Below are 19,963 nucleotides of genomic sequence, written 5' to 3'. Positions count from 1 at the left end.
TTTATTTAAAAAAAAAAAAAAGAAAAGAAAAGAAAAAGAAAGAGAAAGAGAAAGAAAAAGACTGCAAATACTACCAATTACATATTTTCTTTCTAGGATAAAATGCAGGTTGACCAAGAAGAAGGTCACCAAAAATGTCATGCTGAACACACCCCAGAAGAGGAAATTGATCATACAGGAACCAAAACAAAGGTTTATTTTACTATTTATTTGGTTATGTCTTTTTGAGATTGATAATTTGAGTTAATATCTGTACTTTATAGTGCATGCTTTTAATACGCTTGATTTTTTAATCCTATTTCTTTGGAAACGTGTAGAAAACATGAAACCAGAATAAATACATTTCAAAGATTTATATTATAGAGGATTTTTTAAAGAATAAACTCTGACAGTACTATAAGTAAAATTAACTTTTTGGTAGGAAAAATGTGTTTTTTTGGTAACTTCTCATTGAAAATCATAAAATCTCAGAGAAAATAGAAAACAAAAGAGGCTAAATGAAAAAAACTTAAATTAGCAATAACCCTGCATCTCAGAGTTAACCACTGTCAGCATTTGGCTGCATAATATAAAATATTTTTCTTTGAGCAAAAACAAATATTTTTGAAGGTAAAAATTTAAAAGATAAATAGTTCTGTTATTAAGTTATTATTTTACCAAGACAGTCGTTACCAGTAAAAGAAGTGAGAGAAGACCCTGCTCCAATCACCCAGATAAAATGTGGCTATAACTCTAAACTATCAGATTTTTCTAACCTAAAGAAAATTTAATGTTTTGGTTAGCTGTATAGATTTTTTTTCAAAGGTTATAAAGACTCAGTTTTAAATCCTAGGCTCTTAAGTAATTTAAAACCTGAAACCTATTTTTCTAAATTTTTTATTTTACCCAATATTTTTTGCTTTTAATTGTTTAACAACTTCTTTAGGATATAGATTATATACCATGCAAATCGCCTATATAAATGTACAATTCAGTGGTTTTTTATTCTCATAGTTTTGCAGTCATTGTCACAATCAATTTTACAACATTTTCATCACCCCAAAAAGAAGCCATGTATCCATTAGCAGGAACTCCCTATTTTTCCCCAACTCTCTCCCTGCCAGCTCTAGGCAACCACTAATCTTTCTGTCTCTAGATTTGCCTAATCTGGACATTTCATATAAACAGTCATACAATATATGGTCCTTTGTGCCTGGCTTCTTTCATTAATGCTTTCAAAGTTCATCCAGGTTGTAGGATGCATCAGTACTTCATTTCTTTTAATGGCTGAAGAATATTGCATTGTACGGATGTGTACCATATTTTTACCCATTCATCAGTTAGTGGACATTTAGATTTTTACTCGTTTGACTCTTATGAATAGTGTTATTATGAATGATCATGTACAAGGTTTTGCATGGACACGCATTTGCATTTTTCTTGGGCATGAACCTGGGATTGGAATTGCTGGTCATATGGTATCTCATTGTTTAATATTTTGAGGAACTGCCCAACTGTTTTTCCAAAATGGTTGCAATATTTTAGTCTTGCCAGCAATGTATAAGGATTCCAATTTCTCTACATCTTCACCAACTCTTGTTATTTTCCATTTTTTAAATTATAGTCATCCTATGGGTATGAAGTGGCATCTCATTGTGGTTTTAATTTGCATTTCCAGCCCAATATTTTTTTATGTAGAAAGATTAAATGTACAGAGTATAAAATATCAGAATTTTTAGTAGTATTTTTAAATGGTAATAGTTTTGTTTGATTTTACTTTTTTGTTTCATCTGAAATTACTTTCTTAAATCTATTTTTAAGCTAGTCTTAGAAATTTACAGTATTATTTTCCTCTTGTATTTGTTTTGCAGTCAGCTCCCTCAGACAAACAAGACCGATTAAACCAAACCATGAAAAAAGGGAAAGTCAAGAGTATTGAGCTACCTATCCAGAGCAGCTTGTGTAGACAATTGGGCCAAGATCTTCTCAACAGCTACATTGAAAATGAGGTATGTAAATCTGATTTGAGGTCAAAATAGGTGGTGGTGTATTCTCAAATTTTTGTAGAAGTTGATGATTGATTATTCCCCAGATTTGGGGAACTAGTCTATAACTCCTAAGGAATTATGAAATAGCTCATGTAACTACTTTATTTTAGATGAAATATTGAGCTGTATTGATATCATGTACAGTGTAGTTTTCATCTTAGTTACATGAAAACATGGAATGTCTCCATTATACAGACCATTCCAAAAGTAATGATTCTTACCTCCTTTTATTCTGCCTTTACCAGTAACACCCAGCAGACATCATATGAGGATTAGCAGCTCTCGTTTTCTAATGTGTTGTCTTTGAAGATTGACTCTCTTCAAAATGCTTTCTGATTTACATTTCATAATACTTTTTTAAAAATCTGTTGTCATTATCTTGAAAATTTCTTTACATGTCTAAATGTTTAATTTTAGTCTCTTGAAAAAGAGTTTTGTTTCTTTACCAATAGATATGTAAGAAGTAATTTATTTTTATTTTTAAAATAGACATTTAAATGGTAGTTCCTAATTTCTACAGGCTGGGCTAGCATTAAAGGTCAGTTTTGTTTGAAGTGCCCTAATATTCTCCCTTCTGCTGCACATTAGTCTAGGAATTTCTTCAAGAGATTTTGCTTTACAGTGCTTGTTCTTTTTGTACCTACCTATACCACTATCATTAATTATTAAAGGCTGCATTTTATGTGAAGCAGCCATTCCTGGAGACCCTGAATAATTCAGAATTTGTATGTTTGTAGACTAATTTACCCAAAGGAATGAATTGTGGGGAAGTGCACCTATGGCACATTGTGGGTATAAAATATTTCTTAAATTTTTAAGTGTCTCACTATTTTAAATTCACAAATGTCAGTGCATTGCAGTCTTGTGTTTAAAATACTGTTTTTGTTAAGTGAAAATTTTGTTCTTTATTACAGTCCTCATATTTCTTTGCTTTTGATTACAACAATAATAATACTTGCTAACATCTTTAAATACTTTGATGTCTTCAAAACAACCCTGCAGTGTATAGTTACTGCTAGACATTTACATTTTGCAGATGAGAAAACAGGAACAGGTAGACTAAACCACCCAAGCTCAGAGAGTAATCTTCAGTTTGGATCAAGGTAGTCTGTCTCCAAAGCTCAAGATCACAACCACTATATTATATTCCCTCCCAGGGCTAATATTTTTTCAGCACCAGTTATGTGCCAGATACTGCACTAAATATTTTATGTGAATTATGTTAATTTTATTAACAGCTCTGTGAACTAGACAAAAGTGTGCTCTAATTTAGGATAAGAAAACTGAAGTTGAGAGGGTCGGTGACTCTTCTGAGACCTCAAAGCTAGTAAATGGGTAATCTAGGATTTGAACCCAAGTATGCACAATGATATAGTCTGTGTGGGTTTTTTAAAATAGCTTTATTGAGATACAATTCACATACCATACAATCCACCCATTTAAAATGTGCAATTCAATGGATTTTGGTACAATACATTATTGAAATTTTTTGATTGTGGCAAAATATATATAACAAATTTTGTATTTTGACCATTTTTAAGTGTACAGTGATTCAGTGCATTAGTTATATTCACAGTGTTGTGCAACCATCACCCCATCTCCAAAACATTTCATCACCTGAAACAAAATCTGTAACCATTAAGTAATAATTCACCATTCCTCCCTTGCCCCAACTCCTACCAAACGCTAATCCACTTTCTGTCTTTATGAATTTGCCTATTTTAGATAACTCATAAATGCAATCATATATTTGTCCTTTTGTGTCTGATTTATTGTACTTACTAAAATGTTTTCAAGGTTTATCTGTGTTGTATATCAGTACTTACTCCTTTTTATAGTAGAATAATATTCCATCATGTATATGTACATTTTATTTATCCATTCATCTGTTAATGGACAATTGAGTTGTTTCCACCTTTTGGCTATTATGCATAATGCTGCAGTGAACGTTCACATATAGATATCAGTTTTGAGTTCCTGCTTTCATTTCCTTTGGTTGTATACCTAGTAGTGAAATTGTTGGCTCATATTATAATTTTCTGTTTAGCTTTCTGAGGAACCACCAAACTGTTTTCTGTCACAGCTACAGTATTTTACATTCCCAGAAACAGTGTTACAAGGGTTTTGTATTCTCCACATCCTCACCAACACGTATTTTTATTTCTTTGATTTAGTCATTCTAGTAGGTAGAAGTGGTCTTTCATTGTGGTTTTGGTTTGTATTTTCCTAATTCCCTAATATTCTTAATGGCAGCTAATCTGAAACTTTTTGAATAGGGGAAGATGATAATGCAAGATAAGTTAGAGAAAGAAAGAAATGATGCTAAGAATGCTGTTGAAGAATATGTATATGATTTTAGAGACAAGCTGGGGACTCTCTATGAAAAATTCATCACTCAAGAAGTAAGTCTAAATTTTATAATTTTTTTTTAGACCTATTGTAAATAAATATATTAACTGTGTTATTGTCAGTCTTCTTGAGCATATTTAGAAATGGTTCTTGGTTATTTTTCCAGAATGTAGAAGTTAGTGAAGGGCATGTTTATGAATAAAAAGTCAGAAAAATATGAAATTTAATATTTTATACTTGAAAACATTGTGTCCTTCCTTGATGACTTTTATTTCTAAGAAGAACATTTTTAATCAGTTTCTCTTTAACATATATCTAGGACTTCAGTAAACTGTCTGCAATATTGGAAGACACAGAAAATTGGCTTTATGAAGAAGGAGAGGACCAACCTAAACAAATTTATGTGGATAAGCTTCAAGAGCTAAAGGTAAAATTTTAAAAAGTTCATGTTAGTGTTAAATCGAACATTAAGTTTTCCTAAAAATTACGGATTAAGAGCACAGTGTACTTTTAAAATAAATATGTAAGAAATTACTCAGGCACATAGATACGTGAAATAAGAAATGTTGTTACTTTAACAAGCTATATATTTCTGAGCTACCATTAGAAGTCATTTGTCAACCTGACCCCTTCTTATCCATCAGAGTAGTCACCTTTCTGCTTCTCTCCCCCTTCACTGTTCTGACTTTGAGAAGTTATACACTGTCCTTTTGTATTTTCACATTGCAACTGATGGAGACATCCTGCCAGTGAAGAACTTCAAAAATAGCACCCCTGCTCTTGAATGAATAAAGAGACATGGCCACCAGGTCCCCTTTTTCTAGGTCAATGCTATGATTTTAAGAAAAAACACTATTACTCCTTTCCTCCTGCTTGTTCCCCAACTCTCCCCAACCCTGAAAAGGAAAAGTTTGATTAGAAATTCGGATTAGAAAGATGACAGGAAATTTTAGTCTTTCATTTTTGTGGATCATAGCAGTGCTTTAATGTGCACATGAATTACCTGGGGTTCTCAGTGAAATGCAGATTATGATTCAATATATCAAAGTGGGCTCATGATTCTACAGTTCTAACAAGCTTTCAAGAAATTCTGATGCCACTGGCCCTGAATCATTCTTTGAATAACAAGGGAATACATAGGTGCTAAGTGATGACATTAATGATTTCTAGAGTATGGGAAAGGTGGGATGCAAAAGAGGTTACTTAAAACCAAAATAAGTTAATATCTTGCAATAATTACTTTGATGCCGATAAACTACTTTCAAAGGGAATAATTAGAAAACCTAAGCTTATGATAGGACTGCTGAGTTTTATCATATTTTATCTTCTTGCTGTTTTACTCCCCATCCCCCTAAGAGAATTATATATCTGGGGACATAGGAACTTCCAGGCAGCTGAAGCCAGTAGAAATAACTAGAAAAGCCCAGAAGTACCCAAAATGTATTATTTTGCCTCAAGTTTGTAAGTAACCATAAAAATGAATGTTATAGAAGTTTTCATACACTTTATTTTTTTTGAGATGGCTTTTAGAAATTAAAAATGCAGCATTTTCTCCCCTTTCAAAAACATTTACAATAAAAAATATGACGTAAATAGACTAAAGGCAATATGTTATCCTGGAACAGAAAAAGATGAAGTCCAAATTAAGTCTGGAATTCAGCTCATAGTAATGCACCAGTGTTAGATTCTTCACTGACAAATGTACCACAGTGGTGTGGCGTTAACAAGAGAAAAGCGATGAGAGCTGCTTAGCTCTCTATTATTTCCGTTGTAACTTCTGAAAATCTAAAATTATTCTAAAGTAAGCTGATTTTTATTTAAGTACGTAAAGAATTTGAAAGAAAATATTCATTCTTCTAATGCATCTCCCTTCTCAGAGTTATAGAGGCTGTTTTATCATTAAGAAATTCCCCATTGCAGACACCTAGGGTAAGAGGTCAAGGTTCTTATTTTTAAAACACTACACTCATAATACAGTATACATTTTAATCTAATGAATAAACTTACTAAACATAATATTCAGTATCTTCTGTTAAGTTTTATTCTGTTAATAACTTTTTCTTTAAAAAAAAAATTTCTTGTGTTAACAGAAATATGGCCAGCCTATTCAGATCAGATATATGGAACATGAAGAGAGACCAAAGGCTTTAAACGACTTGGGAAAAAAGATCCAACTTGTCATGAAAGTGATAGAAGCATACAGAAACAAGGTATTGGATTGGTAAAGCCAGCTGATGATGGTGGCATGTGTGCAGTACATGGCCAGCATGGGGTAGATCTAAAAGTTCTCAGCTGCAAAGCTACAGCAGTTGTTGCTGCCAAGTTGCAGAGACATTATGTGCCAAACTTGATACTTATTTTTTTATTGAAGAATTATTAGTAAAGGATACTAATGCATTTAAAATACAGTACAAGTATGGCTTTAGTATTTTTAAGCTCCCTAAAACCACATTTTAAATTAATCCAGTGATCAAATCCATTGTTTTCTTCTTAGGGATTTCATTATTAATACAGTGAAAAAGAGGTTTTCTTGGACCTGTTTCATTACAGGCCTCTCTCTGAGACTGGACTCTGCTAGCATTTATTTTGTCTTTTGGCCTTTTTTTTTCATTTGGTTTCTCTTTGTCTTCTAGTCCATTAGTCATTTGTAATCCTCTATACACATTATTCTTTTATATACGTACACAAATCTGTTACTACTCTTGACCTTGCCACCGATTTTAAGCCTCATATATTTAGTTTGAGGCTTAAATAATATAAATAAAATATAATATCTCTATTGGCTAAAACCACAAGATCTGACAGAATTAATCTTATCATTTTTCCCTCTAAACCGAGGTTAGATGAAATTTTCTTTAAGTGAACAAATAATAAATGTAAGGTTTTTAGGCCTTATCTCTATCCAACTATTCAACTGCATTGTAGTGCAAAAGCAACCATATCTGATACATAAATAAATGAGCATAGCTGTGTTCCAAAGTGACTTTATTAAAAAACGCAGGTGGCAGGTTGGTTTTGGCCTGCATGACAAGTTTGCTACTTTAAACATTTACTGTAATTCTCTACTTTTTATCAGTGCCATTAAATTAAATTTAAATTGCAGTTAAAACTGCATCAGTGGGCAGGAGAGGCTAGTACCAGAAAGATTCAAGCAGAGTATCATAATAATAGCTTATGTTGATCAAGCACTTAGTGCTATTTTAAGCACTTTCACCTGGATTGTCTCACTTTATTCTCACAAGGATATGCAAGAAAACTGCAATGTTTTAGCAACTTGTCAAGAGTTACACAGGTAGTAAATAGTGGGGTCAAGATTAAAACCTAAGCACTCCAAAGTTAACATACGAGTTCTTACCTATAGTGTTTTTACTACACCATGTGGAAAGAGGTTACTTATTTTAGAAAAAGATTTGTGAATTTTATAAAATAAGATTGCAATCCAGGCCACCTAGAACAATCCAGGTACTGATTGCGAATGTGCTTGCCAATGCCAGTGTCCAAATTGTCCATACAAATAGAATATAAAGCTAATGGAAAGGTAAGAAGGAACAAGTAAACAAATGAAAACAACAAGACTATTTCAAATTTGGCGTTGGAGATTCCCATACAATTACTATGCCACAGTGTACCCAGGCTTTAGCAGTCTTCTTGAATGTCCAGGTTTAAGATATTGTCCAAAACAAGGTGAGATTTGTGTTCAAGGATTTTGAGTTTTTATTGTGCACCAGGCTCCTTTCAAGATGCGAGAACTACAGCATCAAACAAAACATGGAACCTGTTTCTAATATGTTTTGGTGGGGAAAGGTAAATAATAAGTTACTGTAAAGTCCGATGGTGATAAACGGCATGGAAAAAGTAAGGGACTGCCAGAGGTGGAGATGCGTCAGAATGGCAGACTAATAAGATGACATATATGTGAGGGGAGAACTGAAAGAGGTTAGGGCTCAAGAAGAAAAGTTCTAGTAAAAGTGAATAGCAGTTCCACTGTTTTAAGCCACACTGGCTTCCTTGCTGTTCCTTCAACACATTCTCCCTCGAGGCTTTTGGAACTGCTATTATTCTGAGAATAGAAATTCACTGGAAGTTTTTGAGCATAGAAGTAATGTGATTTGATTTATTTTTAAAGGCTCTGGAAGCAGAGAGACTAGTGAAGGCATTATTAAAATAATATAAGAAAGAAATGATGAGATGTTTAAACCCAGATAGTGGAGAGGGGGAGAAGTGGTTGGATTTTTGCTACATGTATTTTGAAGGCAGAGCAAATAAGATTTGCTGATACTTTTTATGTTAATATAAGAAAGAGGAGTTCAAATGACTCCAAGTATTTTGGTCAGAAGGATGAAATTGCCATTTACTGAGATAGAGAAAACTGGGGGGTGGTAATCAGGTGTTTGAAATATAGGCAGTCATCTCAGACTTTACAAATAGAAATTCACTTTGGAAGCTGGATATAGTTGGGATTTCAGGGAAGAGGTTCGAGGCTAGACATTTTTTTAGAGCATGTAGATGGAGGGATGAATGGGGAATAACTGAAGAAGTGATCCATGAAGTTGGGAGAAATTCAAGAAAATGTGGGGACCCAGGAGTCAATGATGATGGATGCATAATTTGTAAACAGATAAGCAGAAAGAAGAGTTGAGTAGCTGACGAAGCTTTATGGTTTTGAAAAATGGCATCACCACCATCCTCTCATTTCTTTGGCTCTGGAGTATTTCATTCTCTTTTCCTTTATTTTCCTTGTCCAATCTATAATCAGGAGATCCTTTTTTCATATGTTACATTGCCATTTCTTTCTGGTTATGTGGTTAACAGTCTAAACCATGGCTTCTTAGATTGTCTTCTATGTGTGGCAGCTGCATTTCTCTTTTTCAGATGGTTTTAATATGTAATTCTCTTTATCAACTTATCATATTGTTTTGTTGTATATTCAGAATTTTCTGTCTAGTTTGCTATATGCTTGCTTCCTGTATTTCTCTTTATTCTCTAATAAATTCAATTCCATGTAGCTTCTTTCTTGTCTAAGTACCTGTCCCTTGAATATTCACCACTAGTCATTCTTTTCCAAACCTGACTACTTCAGAAAGCCTTTCCTTTTAAGCACCCACACTAATTTTTTTCCTTTCTCCCAGTCTTTTCAGTTCTATGTAATTTGTATGTGGCTTCTTCATGTGAGTATATGCGAGGTATATATTCTATAAGAATCTAAATCATTTAAGTAGAAATTATTAATAAATTGTTACTGAAAAATCTGTTACATTAAGATTTTTTTTTTTAATAGGATGAAAAATATGATCATTTGGATCCTGCCGAAATGGAAAAAGTTGAAAAGTATATCAGTGAAGCCATGAGTTGGTTGAACAGTAAGATGAACGCACAGAACAAACTAAGTCTCACTCAAGATCCTGTGGTGAAAGTTTCAGAAATAGTTACAAAGTCAAAGGTAAGAAACCATAAAATTCTCCTTTTAATGGGTTCAAGCACCAAAATTTTTTAGTGGAAGCCATACTTTGAGAAATAATCAACTTGCAAAAGAACTTAGCAAAACAAATTTAGGGCTAATTTTTTTTTTATTTTGAAAAAATAAGATTCTAAGTGGGACATCTCTGTTCCTTGATTTAGTCAACATACACATGGCTGTTTTGTAAATTTTAAGTGTAATGCAGAATGAAAGAAAGCAATGTGACAACTTTTGACAGTCAAATGTTAGACTTGGAAAGATTTCCAAGTCTCAAGTCTGCATTGTAACCTTGGCAGTATAGGCCTGTCTTTGATGTAATTACATGGTAAAATCTTATTTCTGAGCTAAACTTTCCAGTCTAAAAAACATTACTAATTAAAATATCAAACTCATAGAAAACATGAAAAACATGGGGACAAACTTTTTAATAAAGATCAGCATCTAAGTAGAAAAATGAGTAAAAATTTTGGAAAGTAGTTGACAAAAGAAATACATGTTCAATAAAAATATGAAAAGGTGTTCATCCTCATCACTAATCTACAAAATGCAAATCTCTTCTTTCACTCATCCGATTTGGTTGTATATTTGTTTGCATTTATAATCTTTGCCATAGTTGTCAAGGATGGGAAGAAATTTATTACAACTTTTCTGGGACATTGTATCAGAATATGTATAGAAACTTAAAATGATTAGACTCTTCAATTCAGAAATCATATTTCTAGGAATGCATTCTAAATTGATCCTTGTACGGGTATATGTAGATTAAATAATTGTTTTTAACTGCAAAAAATCAGAAACAACCTAAATACCTATAAGTAAGCAGCTAAATGAATAAGTTGATACATCAATAGAATACACTGTAGCCATTAAATATATTTTAGATGTCGATATATCTATTTAAAGATGTATACAATGTATTGAGTGAAAAAAAGAAACATCACAGAATCTAAAGCTCTCTCACTATAAATTACCCATGCACATTGATTTATATACCTATATAGATATGCCTGGACATACATGTAGAAGGATCTTTACCAAAATGTTAATACCTGTAGGAGATGGAATTTCAGGTGATTTTTTTTTAATCTAGTTCAGTATGTTTTTCGGTATTTAGGTATTTAGCCTTTTTAAAATAGAAAACAGGTATTTCTTAAATAGAGCACTAAAAGTATTTTCCTTTTGAGAAAGTTTTACAAAACTGTAATAATTAGCTGATTTCAAAAAGTAAAGTTAGTATGTATATATAATTTCACTTACTAAAATTGTTTTCATGTAAATGTTGAGAAATATCAGTTAACTAAATAGATGTTGATATAATGCTCCTAACAGCATTAGGCATAATTTAAAGGAATGAATTAAAAATTATCCCCAACACTAATTCAAAAAAATATATGCATCCCTGTGTTCATTGAAGCATTATTTACAATAGCCAAGATAGAGAAGCAGCCTAAGAGTCCATTGATAGATGAATGGATAAATAAGATGTGGTATATATACACTGTGGAATACTCCTCAGCCATAAAAAAAGAATGCAAATTGCTATTTGTGACACTGATGGACTTAGAAGGTATTATGCTAAGTGAAATAAGGCAGAGAAAGACAAATACCATATGATTTCAATAGGGTGGAATATGAAACAAATGAACAAATAAGAACAGAAACAAACTCATAGATGCAGAAAACAAACTGATGGCTTCCAGAGGGGAGGGGGGTACAGGGATGGGTGCAAAAGGTGAAGGGGGATATAAGAGGTCCAAACTTCCAGTTATAAAATAAGTCATGGGGATGTAATGTACAGCATAGAGAAAATACTCAATGATATCATGATAACTTTGTACGGTGACAGATGGTTAACAGACTTATTGTGGTGATCACATCATAAGGTATATAAATGTCAGATCAATATGATGTACACCTGAAACTAATATAATATTGTATGTCAACTATGAGTAAAAAATGAACTTTTAAAATATATTTTAAAATTAAAAATTATTCCTGCCTAAGTAAACTATATTTTGAATTGTGAAGAACCAATTTTTAGGAAGATTAGATACAAAAAGTATTGTTAAAGATTGAATAGTTCCTGTCACCACTTACATGCACTAGCCTAAAAGGTAAATCATTGAGGTATTGAAGAAACAGTTGGTTATCTAACTGAGCCAGCATAAATCCAGGAATGTGGAATTACATGGAAATTTATAAAGTTAAGGTAGAATTTAACTGTACTGTTTTTAATACAAGCAATTTTCTTCATGTCTTTAGGAACTGGATAATTTCTGTAACCCCATCATTTACAAACCAAAACCTAAAGTAGAGGTTGCAGAAGACCCAGCAAAAGCTAATAGTGAACACAATGGACCAATGGATGGACAGAGTGGGACTGAAACTAAACCAGATCCAACAAAAGACAACTCACTGCATACTAAATCTTCTGGGGAGATGGAAGTGGACTAAGTCATAATTTTATCTTCACGAAATTCAAACAGTGCAAGTAACCACGGGGTCCATTCTTCTTTTACATCTGGCACACACAACAGATGTTCAGTTGTTCTTAACCACCTTTTGTCATTTGTTTTTTGGAGTAGTTTTGAAAAGTGTTTTATATTGAGTACACCTCTGTTCATTTCCATTGCTGCTTATGTGAAGCGCTAGCTGAATATAGATTTACAAGCCAGTTTAAGCTTTCCTAATATATTTTATATCAAACGTGCAAGATTGATACATAGTTGGCAACAACTTACCTTATTTAAAGCTTCTAAGTTGATAAACTTCAGCTCTTTATTTGGGAAAGGATACTGTATTGCACTATTGTTGCAGAAGCATAGATTTAACTGCATCATTTTGAAAAACAAATATTGATATTGATGTGGTTTAAAGCCACTGAGGCACTGACCTTTTTCTAGTGATTGTATTGTTCTAATTTAAATATTAAAGCAAATAAGAAGTTCCTCCACAAATTAGTCTATCTCGTTGGTATGCCATGAGGACTCCAAAGATTTGTTGTTATCACATAAATGAAACAAATCACACTTTGAAAGGGAAAACACACAATTTTATGTTAAGGTGACACCAGCAATTTTCTTTTTATTAGTAATGTGGATTTATGTTTTCTCACAGTAATTCAGTGTCATTTTCACTTGAAACTTCTGATCTACTTCTCCTGAAGACCTGCTGCTACAAAAGTAATGGCAGCCTTACGAAAGCAAAGTGTTTTTGATGAAAATACCTTCATGTTAAGTGAAAAATGCTGTTGACCTACTCAGACATGCATCTGTGATGTTGATAGCTTTGTTTCAGTTTTAGTAGCTGTTTTAGTTTTCTTAATTGATTCTGTTAATATCTTAGCACAGTGTAGGGAAAAATGGCATAATGTGTTGCATTATATACATTTATTGCTGAAGTACTTAATGTTCAGATATAAACACTATTAAATAAGCAGTAATACTTGAAAAGAAGCACTTATACCATAAGTCTTAGGAAATAATGCTTGTAATAAACTTAACTATGTTACATATCAACAGGCAAAATATAGAATGTTACATAGTGTAATATGGTATGATGTGATTAAATTATAGTTCCTGCTGTTACATTGACCTGTTCAGACCTTGGCTCCAGTTTTGGTGCTTCTTAGAAAAATTATATGGGACAAGGGACTGTGAAATTAAGATATTTTAAGAACTTAATCTGTACTTCATCACCAGACTTGTTCAGTTGTTCAGTTTTGTCTACAGGCTTTCACTATGGGAGCAGACTGAAATGATTTTTAAACCTCTAAGAAGCATAGACAGTTCATGGGCTCTTATGTTTTAATGCCAATCAACTAGATTGACCTAGTTTTGAAATTTTGAGAGGCTCACTTTTTCCCAAAGCTAAATCTTTATATTGAGAATTAATACTGACTTTTCTTAAGTAGTAAAAATTGAGAGTTTAATATCTTTAGGGATAGTCATTATTTCTCACAACTAGTTCTCTAAGAGAGATTTCGTTTCTACAATGTAGTCTGCACTGAAAGGAGAGTATAGAAGAATGCATTTAGAGGGCATTTTTATCCATCCTTTTTGAGAGAGATTATCTTGTTTGCATTAAAAAAATCATATAGCCCCAATATATTTTTAATGTCTTCTAATCGTTAAACTGTCCTTGTTTTAATACTGTTAAAAGGAAATAATTATACCCGTTCATAATAATTGATAAAGTACACTTTTTTAAAGCATATATCAGTTACTTTTCTTTGTATGTTGAATATATAGGTTCATTTCAGGAAAACATCAAAGCTATGAAAGGGAATACACAGCAGTACAAATAGGGAGTTTATAGCTTTTTCTTGAATAAACAAGAACACCTCCACCTACTTTGTTAGGAGCTATACTTCAGAAACTTTTGGGAATAAATGTGGGAACAACCCTTTCGTTATCTGAATTTTCTAGTATGTTCTGACATTTTCCATTCCTTCTCTTAAATTGGTTTATGTAGTTCTGTGTTTTGGTCCAAAATATAACATTCCAATTCACTTCTATAACACTTAAGTTAAATACATGCAAAGATTACACATATACTTTTTCTACATATTTATTCAAATGATACTTTCAAAAGCCCTTTAACCTTATAATGTCGTTATTTATTGAATACATTAATAAAAGACAGTGTTCTCCTTAATACAGTTTTGGGTAGACAGTATGGTTTAGTTCATTTTAATCTGCACTGAAATATGCAGTGCTAGAGAAAGATATTTTCAAAAGAAATCAATATTTTAGAAGTTATTTTTAAAACAGCAAAATAGAATGTTTTCCTATAGTAAGCAAATAAAAACTAAGTATGTAGAAAATATATAGGATAATTAATAAATACTGGTACACTTTCTCTATGGAAAAGTATAAATTACTTGGTCTGGGAAACCAACTCCTGATAGTCAATTATACTGTGATTATAAAAACAAAAAATGCTAAATAATATAACAAAATAAAATTGGTAATGTTTTAATTCTTTAGTGGCATACAGAATTCTTAAGTTTTAAAACAACTAGAAGGCAGCACATCAAAGAATGAGGCTATTGCAATAACAGATAATCTGCTTTAAAAAAGTCATTAGACCTTTATTAAGAAGGAATAAAGATTTCTTAGACATTTTCGGGGTCAATTATTATGTTTATGATTATTTTCTAGATAGAAGTCTTTATTTAAAGTGAGTTTTGGGGCTCAGTTATCAATATACAATATAATAAAACAGTAATGTTAAACAATTTTGTCCAAATTAGCACATCTTTAACTATTTTGAAAAACTATTCAAACAGACATTTGAATATAGTGATCAAATTAGCTGACTTCCGTTTGACTCCAAATAGATATAAATATCCTATTGTCATAAATTTGAATTGTAATAGCCTATAAACATTCTCTTTAAAATTTTCTGTTTTAATAGTTGGTCTTTGGGATTCCACACCAATTAAAACGTTAGCATTAATTTTACATATCAGATTTAGAAGTGATTCTTAAAAGCCTAGAAAAATAGATCTTCATCTCTTTCACCTTTTAGATTTTACAACAAAAAACTTCAGTTCTAAAGTAAATGTTATTTTGTGGTTAAACTTTGGAAATTTTCAGTTTGAAGTGGAATTTAATTTTGTGATGTTTGATTCTGTAAAACTTAATGAGGCATGTCTAATTTATTGATCTATTAATATTTAAAAATCTGATGGCACTGATTAGCCACTGATGACTTTTAAAATGACATAAGTAGGGATGCTTATAAAGTTGGCTTCTAATATTTTATTATCCTTACTATAATATTTTATAGCCATCAGTGATTCAGCAAACTAAATCTTTAAAGCACTCAATTTCAGAAATACAGAATTTTTTATCAAAAGAGAAAAACAGGTTTAAAATTACCTTTTAAAAATTTTTTGTTGGTCAATGTCAAATTTAATCCAAAATATCATTTTAAATAAAATAATTCCCAGGAAGCACATAATCTTTTTAATAAAAAGTAACAAAAATTTAATGCATCTCAAAGACCAAGACTTTTAACCAGAACAAACAAAAAAGAAACTTGAACTAATTTACTTTCACATCTCTAATTTAAAATGCACTAAAATTAATATTCTTCCATGTATTCATATGTTTCCTAAGAAAACAGCTTTTTTACAATATGGCCAGATGTCTACGTTTTTTGTTTGTTTGTTTGTTTGTTTGTTTTAACTAAATTCATGGGCAATTGTTTCATACAATGAAAGGGCACCTGGAATTTTTGAGAATGTTAACAAACTGAAACTGCTTTGAAGAGAAAACCTAAATATCTGTGGCAGTGGGCAGTATCTGTAGGTGGTAATGGCTCTTTCATCTTCTAGCTCCCTAAAGGATACCTCTAGCATATTGTTAGAGTAAGTATTAAAAGAAAAAGCACATCTGTTAAAATATATTATTAAATGACTTGGAGCTTTCAAGTCAAAGAAAAAAACTAATACTTTAATCATGAACATTTGATTCAGTCTGTCAAATAGGTCAAAATCCTCAACAACAGAAATTAATAGTATGATCTTTGTTTTGGAATTTCTAACTTACTGTCATGTTCTGAGTCACAGTATGATTAGTAGGAAAATATACTGATACCTGAAAATGACCCATCCTATAAAGAGATAAGTGAAATTCAACATGTCTCAGATAGTTTAATTGTATTATACTGTATTAACTATAAGTGGAAATGGTCTTTAGTGTTTCCTGTTATCTTTAATTTATCCTCCTATTCATTTCTAGATTCTTAAATAATTACATTTTTCTGAAATATATTTTCCTATTTATTTTGGATTATTCTTTATCTTTTATTTCATGCTAGTGTATCACTTTGATAGCTAATTTTATTACCTTTGTCTCCTTTATCTTAACAAATCTTACTGTTAAGAATTTTTTAAAATTAATAGTTGAAAAGCCATGTTCTAAATGTCCATATGTAATATCTCTAACATTTAATAGTTGCTTGATCAAGTAGATTTTTCATATATGACCTTAGAATACTTCTAAGCAGTTCTGGACCAAAAGAGGTCAATTTTGTGAGTACTGAGTTTTAAGTAGCCATTGTCCCTAATTTTTAATCCAACTATCAATGTGACAAAATAACAAGAGTCAGAAATTCAAAATGGTTGTTAAAGATTAGACACCTTCAGTTCTTTGCTGCTTTCTGATTACATACATGGGTTCTGTATCTTTCTTTTTTTTTTTTTTTTTTCAGGCAAGGCCTACCTTGGTTGACCTCAGAGATGCAAGGGCCTTGTCAGCTTAGAATAAAGGGTTGTTTTTTTTTTTTTTTTTTTTTTTAGAATTTCCCTAAATGCTTTTGCTTCCAAGACTTTGAACTAAAATAAAATGTTTTTGAAATCCTATGGACCCACCAAGAATGTAGATGTTAAAATGTAATTAGAGGTGGAAATCTAGGTAATGGAAGCTTTAAAGTGTGTTTTTTACCCTGAAATAAACTTGTGTGGCTTAGTATCTTAGAAGGAGACTCACATTAAAAGTAGTTACCTTGTAATTTGGTAGGATCAAGCCTTTATTGTTTGATACTACAGTTTATAGAAGCAATATTTTAATGAAGGTACCAAATTGTTTAGTACTAACAATATGGCATCCAAGTCATTTTTTTCTTTTCTCCAACCATTATTAAAATAATTTATGAACATTGTAACTGACTCTGGTCATTAGTATAAAATAACTTATGGCAGTTTAGTTCCTACTAGCTAGTAATTTTTTTTAAAGAATAATACATTTCTTAATTTCCCAGTTTGTTTTCAATACAGAACGTGACTAGTGCAATGCAGAAAATCATAAGTGTGATATGTCTATAAAAATAATTATCTGAGTTTTGCATGGGATAGACCCTAGCCTCAATGAGCGGACATGAGAATGATTTGTGATGTTAGGATGGTAACATTCTAGGAATATATATGTGTGTATATATATACATGTATGTATATATGTATATATATCTCTATATATATTTGGCATATAAATTTGGTTCACAAACATATCCATAAAAATGCTTACATATGTCAGTATCAATATAAAACATTTTCTATGTATGTAAATTGGCATCTTCATACTGGTGAACAAACAAATGGCAATTGATAATAAACGCAGTTCATTTTGGATGGCAGTGCACCTTGTCAAGAAGTCATTTAATTATAATAAATATGTATCTACTTACTCCTTTAACTATGATTTTTGCACATTGGAGGTTTAATTTTCACATATTGAACTTCACTGACTTGATGGTGGTTTCTGGACAGGTCAACAGAGTCATTTACAGAAATTTGCTTGGCAATGGTGGTTTTTTGTTTTTCTTTTAATCTTTTTTTTTTTTTTTTTTTACGCTTACAGCTCCTGGTCTTCCTAGGTGGTCTCCCATCCAAGTACTAGCCAGGCCAGACCCTTAGCTTCCGAGATCAGACAAGATCGGGCGTATTCAGGGTGGCATGGCCATAGACCAATGATGGTTTTAATTGAGTAAATTGGCAATTTTTTCAAACCCTCTGATGCTGCTGATTTGAAAACTAAAATACAGTTGACTTTTGAACAACATGAGAGTTTGGAGCACTGCCCCCCGCCAACCCCGCACATTTAAAAATCTGCATCAGCTTAACTAGAGTGGTCCCTTAGTATCCATGGGTGATTGGTTCCATGACACCTTGCAGATACCAAAATCCAAAGATGCTCAAGTCCGTTATTTAAAACAGGGTACAACAGTGCATACATTCAGTTCTCTGCATTAGAGGATTCTCAACTACAGATCAAAAATACTGTTTTGATAGACATTTATTTGAATCTGAGGATGCAAAACCTGGAGATGTGGAGGGCCAACTCTATACATTTATTGAAAAAAAAAAACAAAACCAAAAAACGTGTTGTTCAAGGGTCAACTGCAGTAGTTTGCTAATTTTGGAAACGTAATCAGAGAATAACAGCTTGATGTTGGAAGACACCTAGGGATAAATGAATTTGAAGACTAGATATTTTCAGTAGGCAAAAGGGAGCTCCCTGCCCCAAAGTCTCATAACAGCTCCTTTGACAAAAATATGTCAAATAGCTTAGCATATTGGGATAAGAAAACGATTGAGTTTCCCCTGGTCTAGGTTAGAGCTTTTGGTGCTTATCTTCTAGGAGTTGAACAACTTGTGAGAATTTGAAAAATGATGGATCCTCCCTCCAAAAAAATGTTTAAATCCTCATGTACTTTAAACTTTCCAGTGAAATGCAGTTAAACTCTAGAAGGCTGAACAAATGGCAGTCCATTTCTATTCATCTTATCCTGAATTTGGGAGAATGGGAGAGGATTTTGTGGATTTTTTTTAAACTTCACTCTCTAATAATTAAATAGGAAAGAGATGATAACTTTCCAGAGGTGAAAGAGGAATGTCTGTTGATTGTAAATACCTCCTAATACTTTATCCTCAAAAATCCCTCCTTTTAAAAGGTAAAAAAAAATAAATAAGTTCAAGATGGTTCACAAAGCCTGGAAATGCCAGAAGGCAAGTTGAAACGTTTGTGTCGAGCAACACAGCTGCACCATTACATCTGGTCTTCTGTTTAACCTCGCTGTGGTGATAAAGCAGTATAAACTTGAAAGGATTTGTATAATGGTTTTAGAGATAGCAAGGATCAAGTTAAAGGTTAATAAACAGGAAATTATTTTTAGTAAAGAAAGTGAACCTTGTTGAAGACAAAGAACAAACAAATCACACAAAAGAATAGAAATCCAAATATCAGTAGTTAAATTTAAGTACCATAAACTTGCCAGTATAAAAACTATATGGTGTCTACAAGAAGACACTTGTTAGACATAATGATGTAATAGTTTAAATTGATAGGAAAAAAATGCCAGTAAAATGCCAATCAAAAGAGAAGTTGTGAAACTATTAATCAGATATATCAATTTTAAGGTAAAAAATAAAGGGAATGTTGGGATAAAATGAGAGCTTTAATAATGATAAATAGAGCAATTTACCAGGAGTATAACAATTCTGAAACGACAGCTTCTAAATATATAAAGCTATTGACAACTTTAAAGAGAGGTTTAGGTCCACAATAACGGTGATAACTGATAGAAAGTAGTAAGTATATAAAAGTATTGAATGCAATTTTAA

At 31.9% G+C, this 19,963-nt stretch overlaps 1 protein-coding gene and 1 pseudogene across 1 annotated transcript in view; one reads left to right on the top strand and one right to left on the bottom strand.

Annotated features, from left to right (window-relative positions):
- Positions 1-14,494, top strand: part of HSPA4L (heat shock protein family A (Hsp70) member 4 like) — a 43,236-nt gene extending 28,742 nt beyond the window's left edge. The window contains exons 13-19 of the mRNA XM_011362130.2: positions 97-192; positions 1,851-1,988; positions 4,304-4,429; positions 4,696-4,803; positions 6,467-6,586; positions 9,655-9,816; positions 12,097-14,494. Coding sequence (XP_011360432.1) covers positions 97-192; positions 1,851-1,988; positions 4,304-4,429; positions 4,696-4,803; positions 6,467-6,586; positions 9,655-9,816; positions 12,097-12,288 — 942 coding nt within the window. The 3' untranslated portion in view covers positions 12,289-14,494. The remainder of the gene's footprint in view (positions 1-96; positions 193-1,850; positions 1,989-4,303; positions 4,430-4,695; positions 4,804-6,466; positions 6,587-9,654; positions 9,817-12,096) is intronic.
- Positions 14,495-18,191: 3,697 nt separating this feature from the next.
- Positions 18,192-18,307, bottom strand: LOC111741127 (annotated as a pseudogene).
- Between the last annotated feature and the right edge of the window lie 1,656 nt (positions 18,308-19,963).

Source organism: Pteropus vampyrus, unplaced genomic scaffold (genome assembly GCF_000151845.1).
Source record: "Pteropus vampyrus isolate Shadow unplaced genomic scaffold, Pvam_2.0 Scaffold73, whole genome shotgun sequence".
Taxonomy (NCBI): domain Eukaryota; kingdom Metazoa; phylum Chordata; class Mammalia; order Chiroptera; family Pteropodidae; genus Pteropus; species Pteropus vampyrus.
This window is presented reverse-complemented; position numbering and strand designations above follow the sequence as displayed.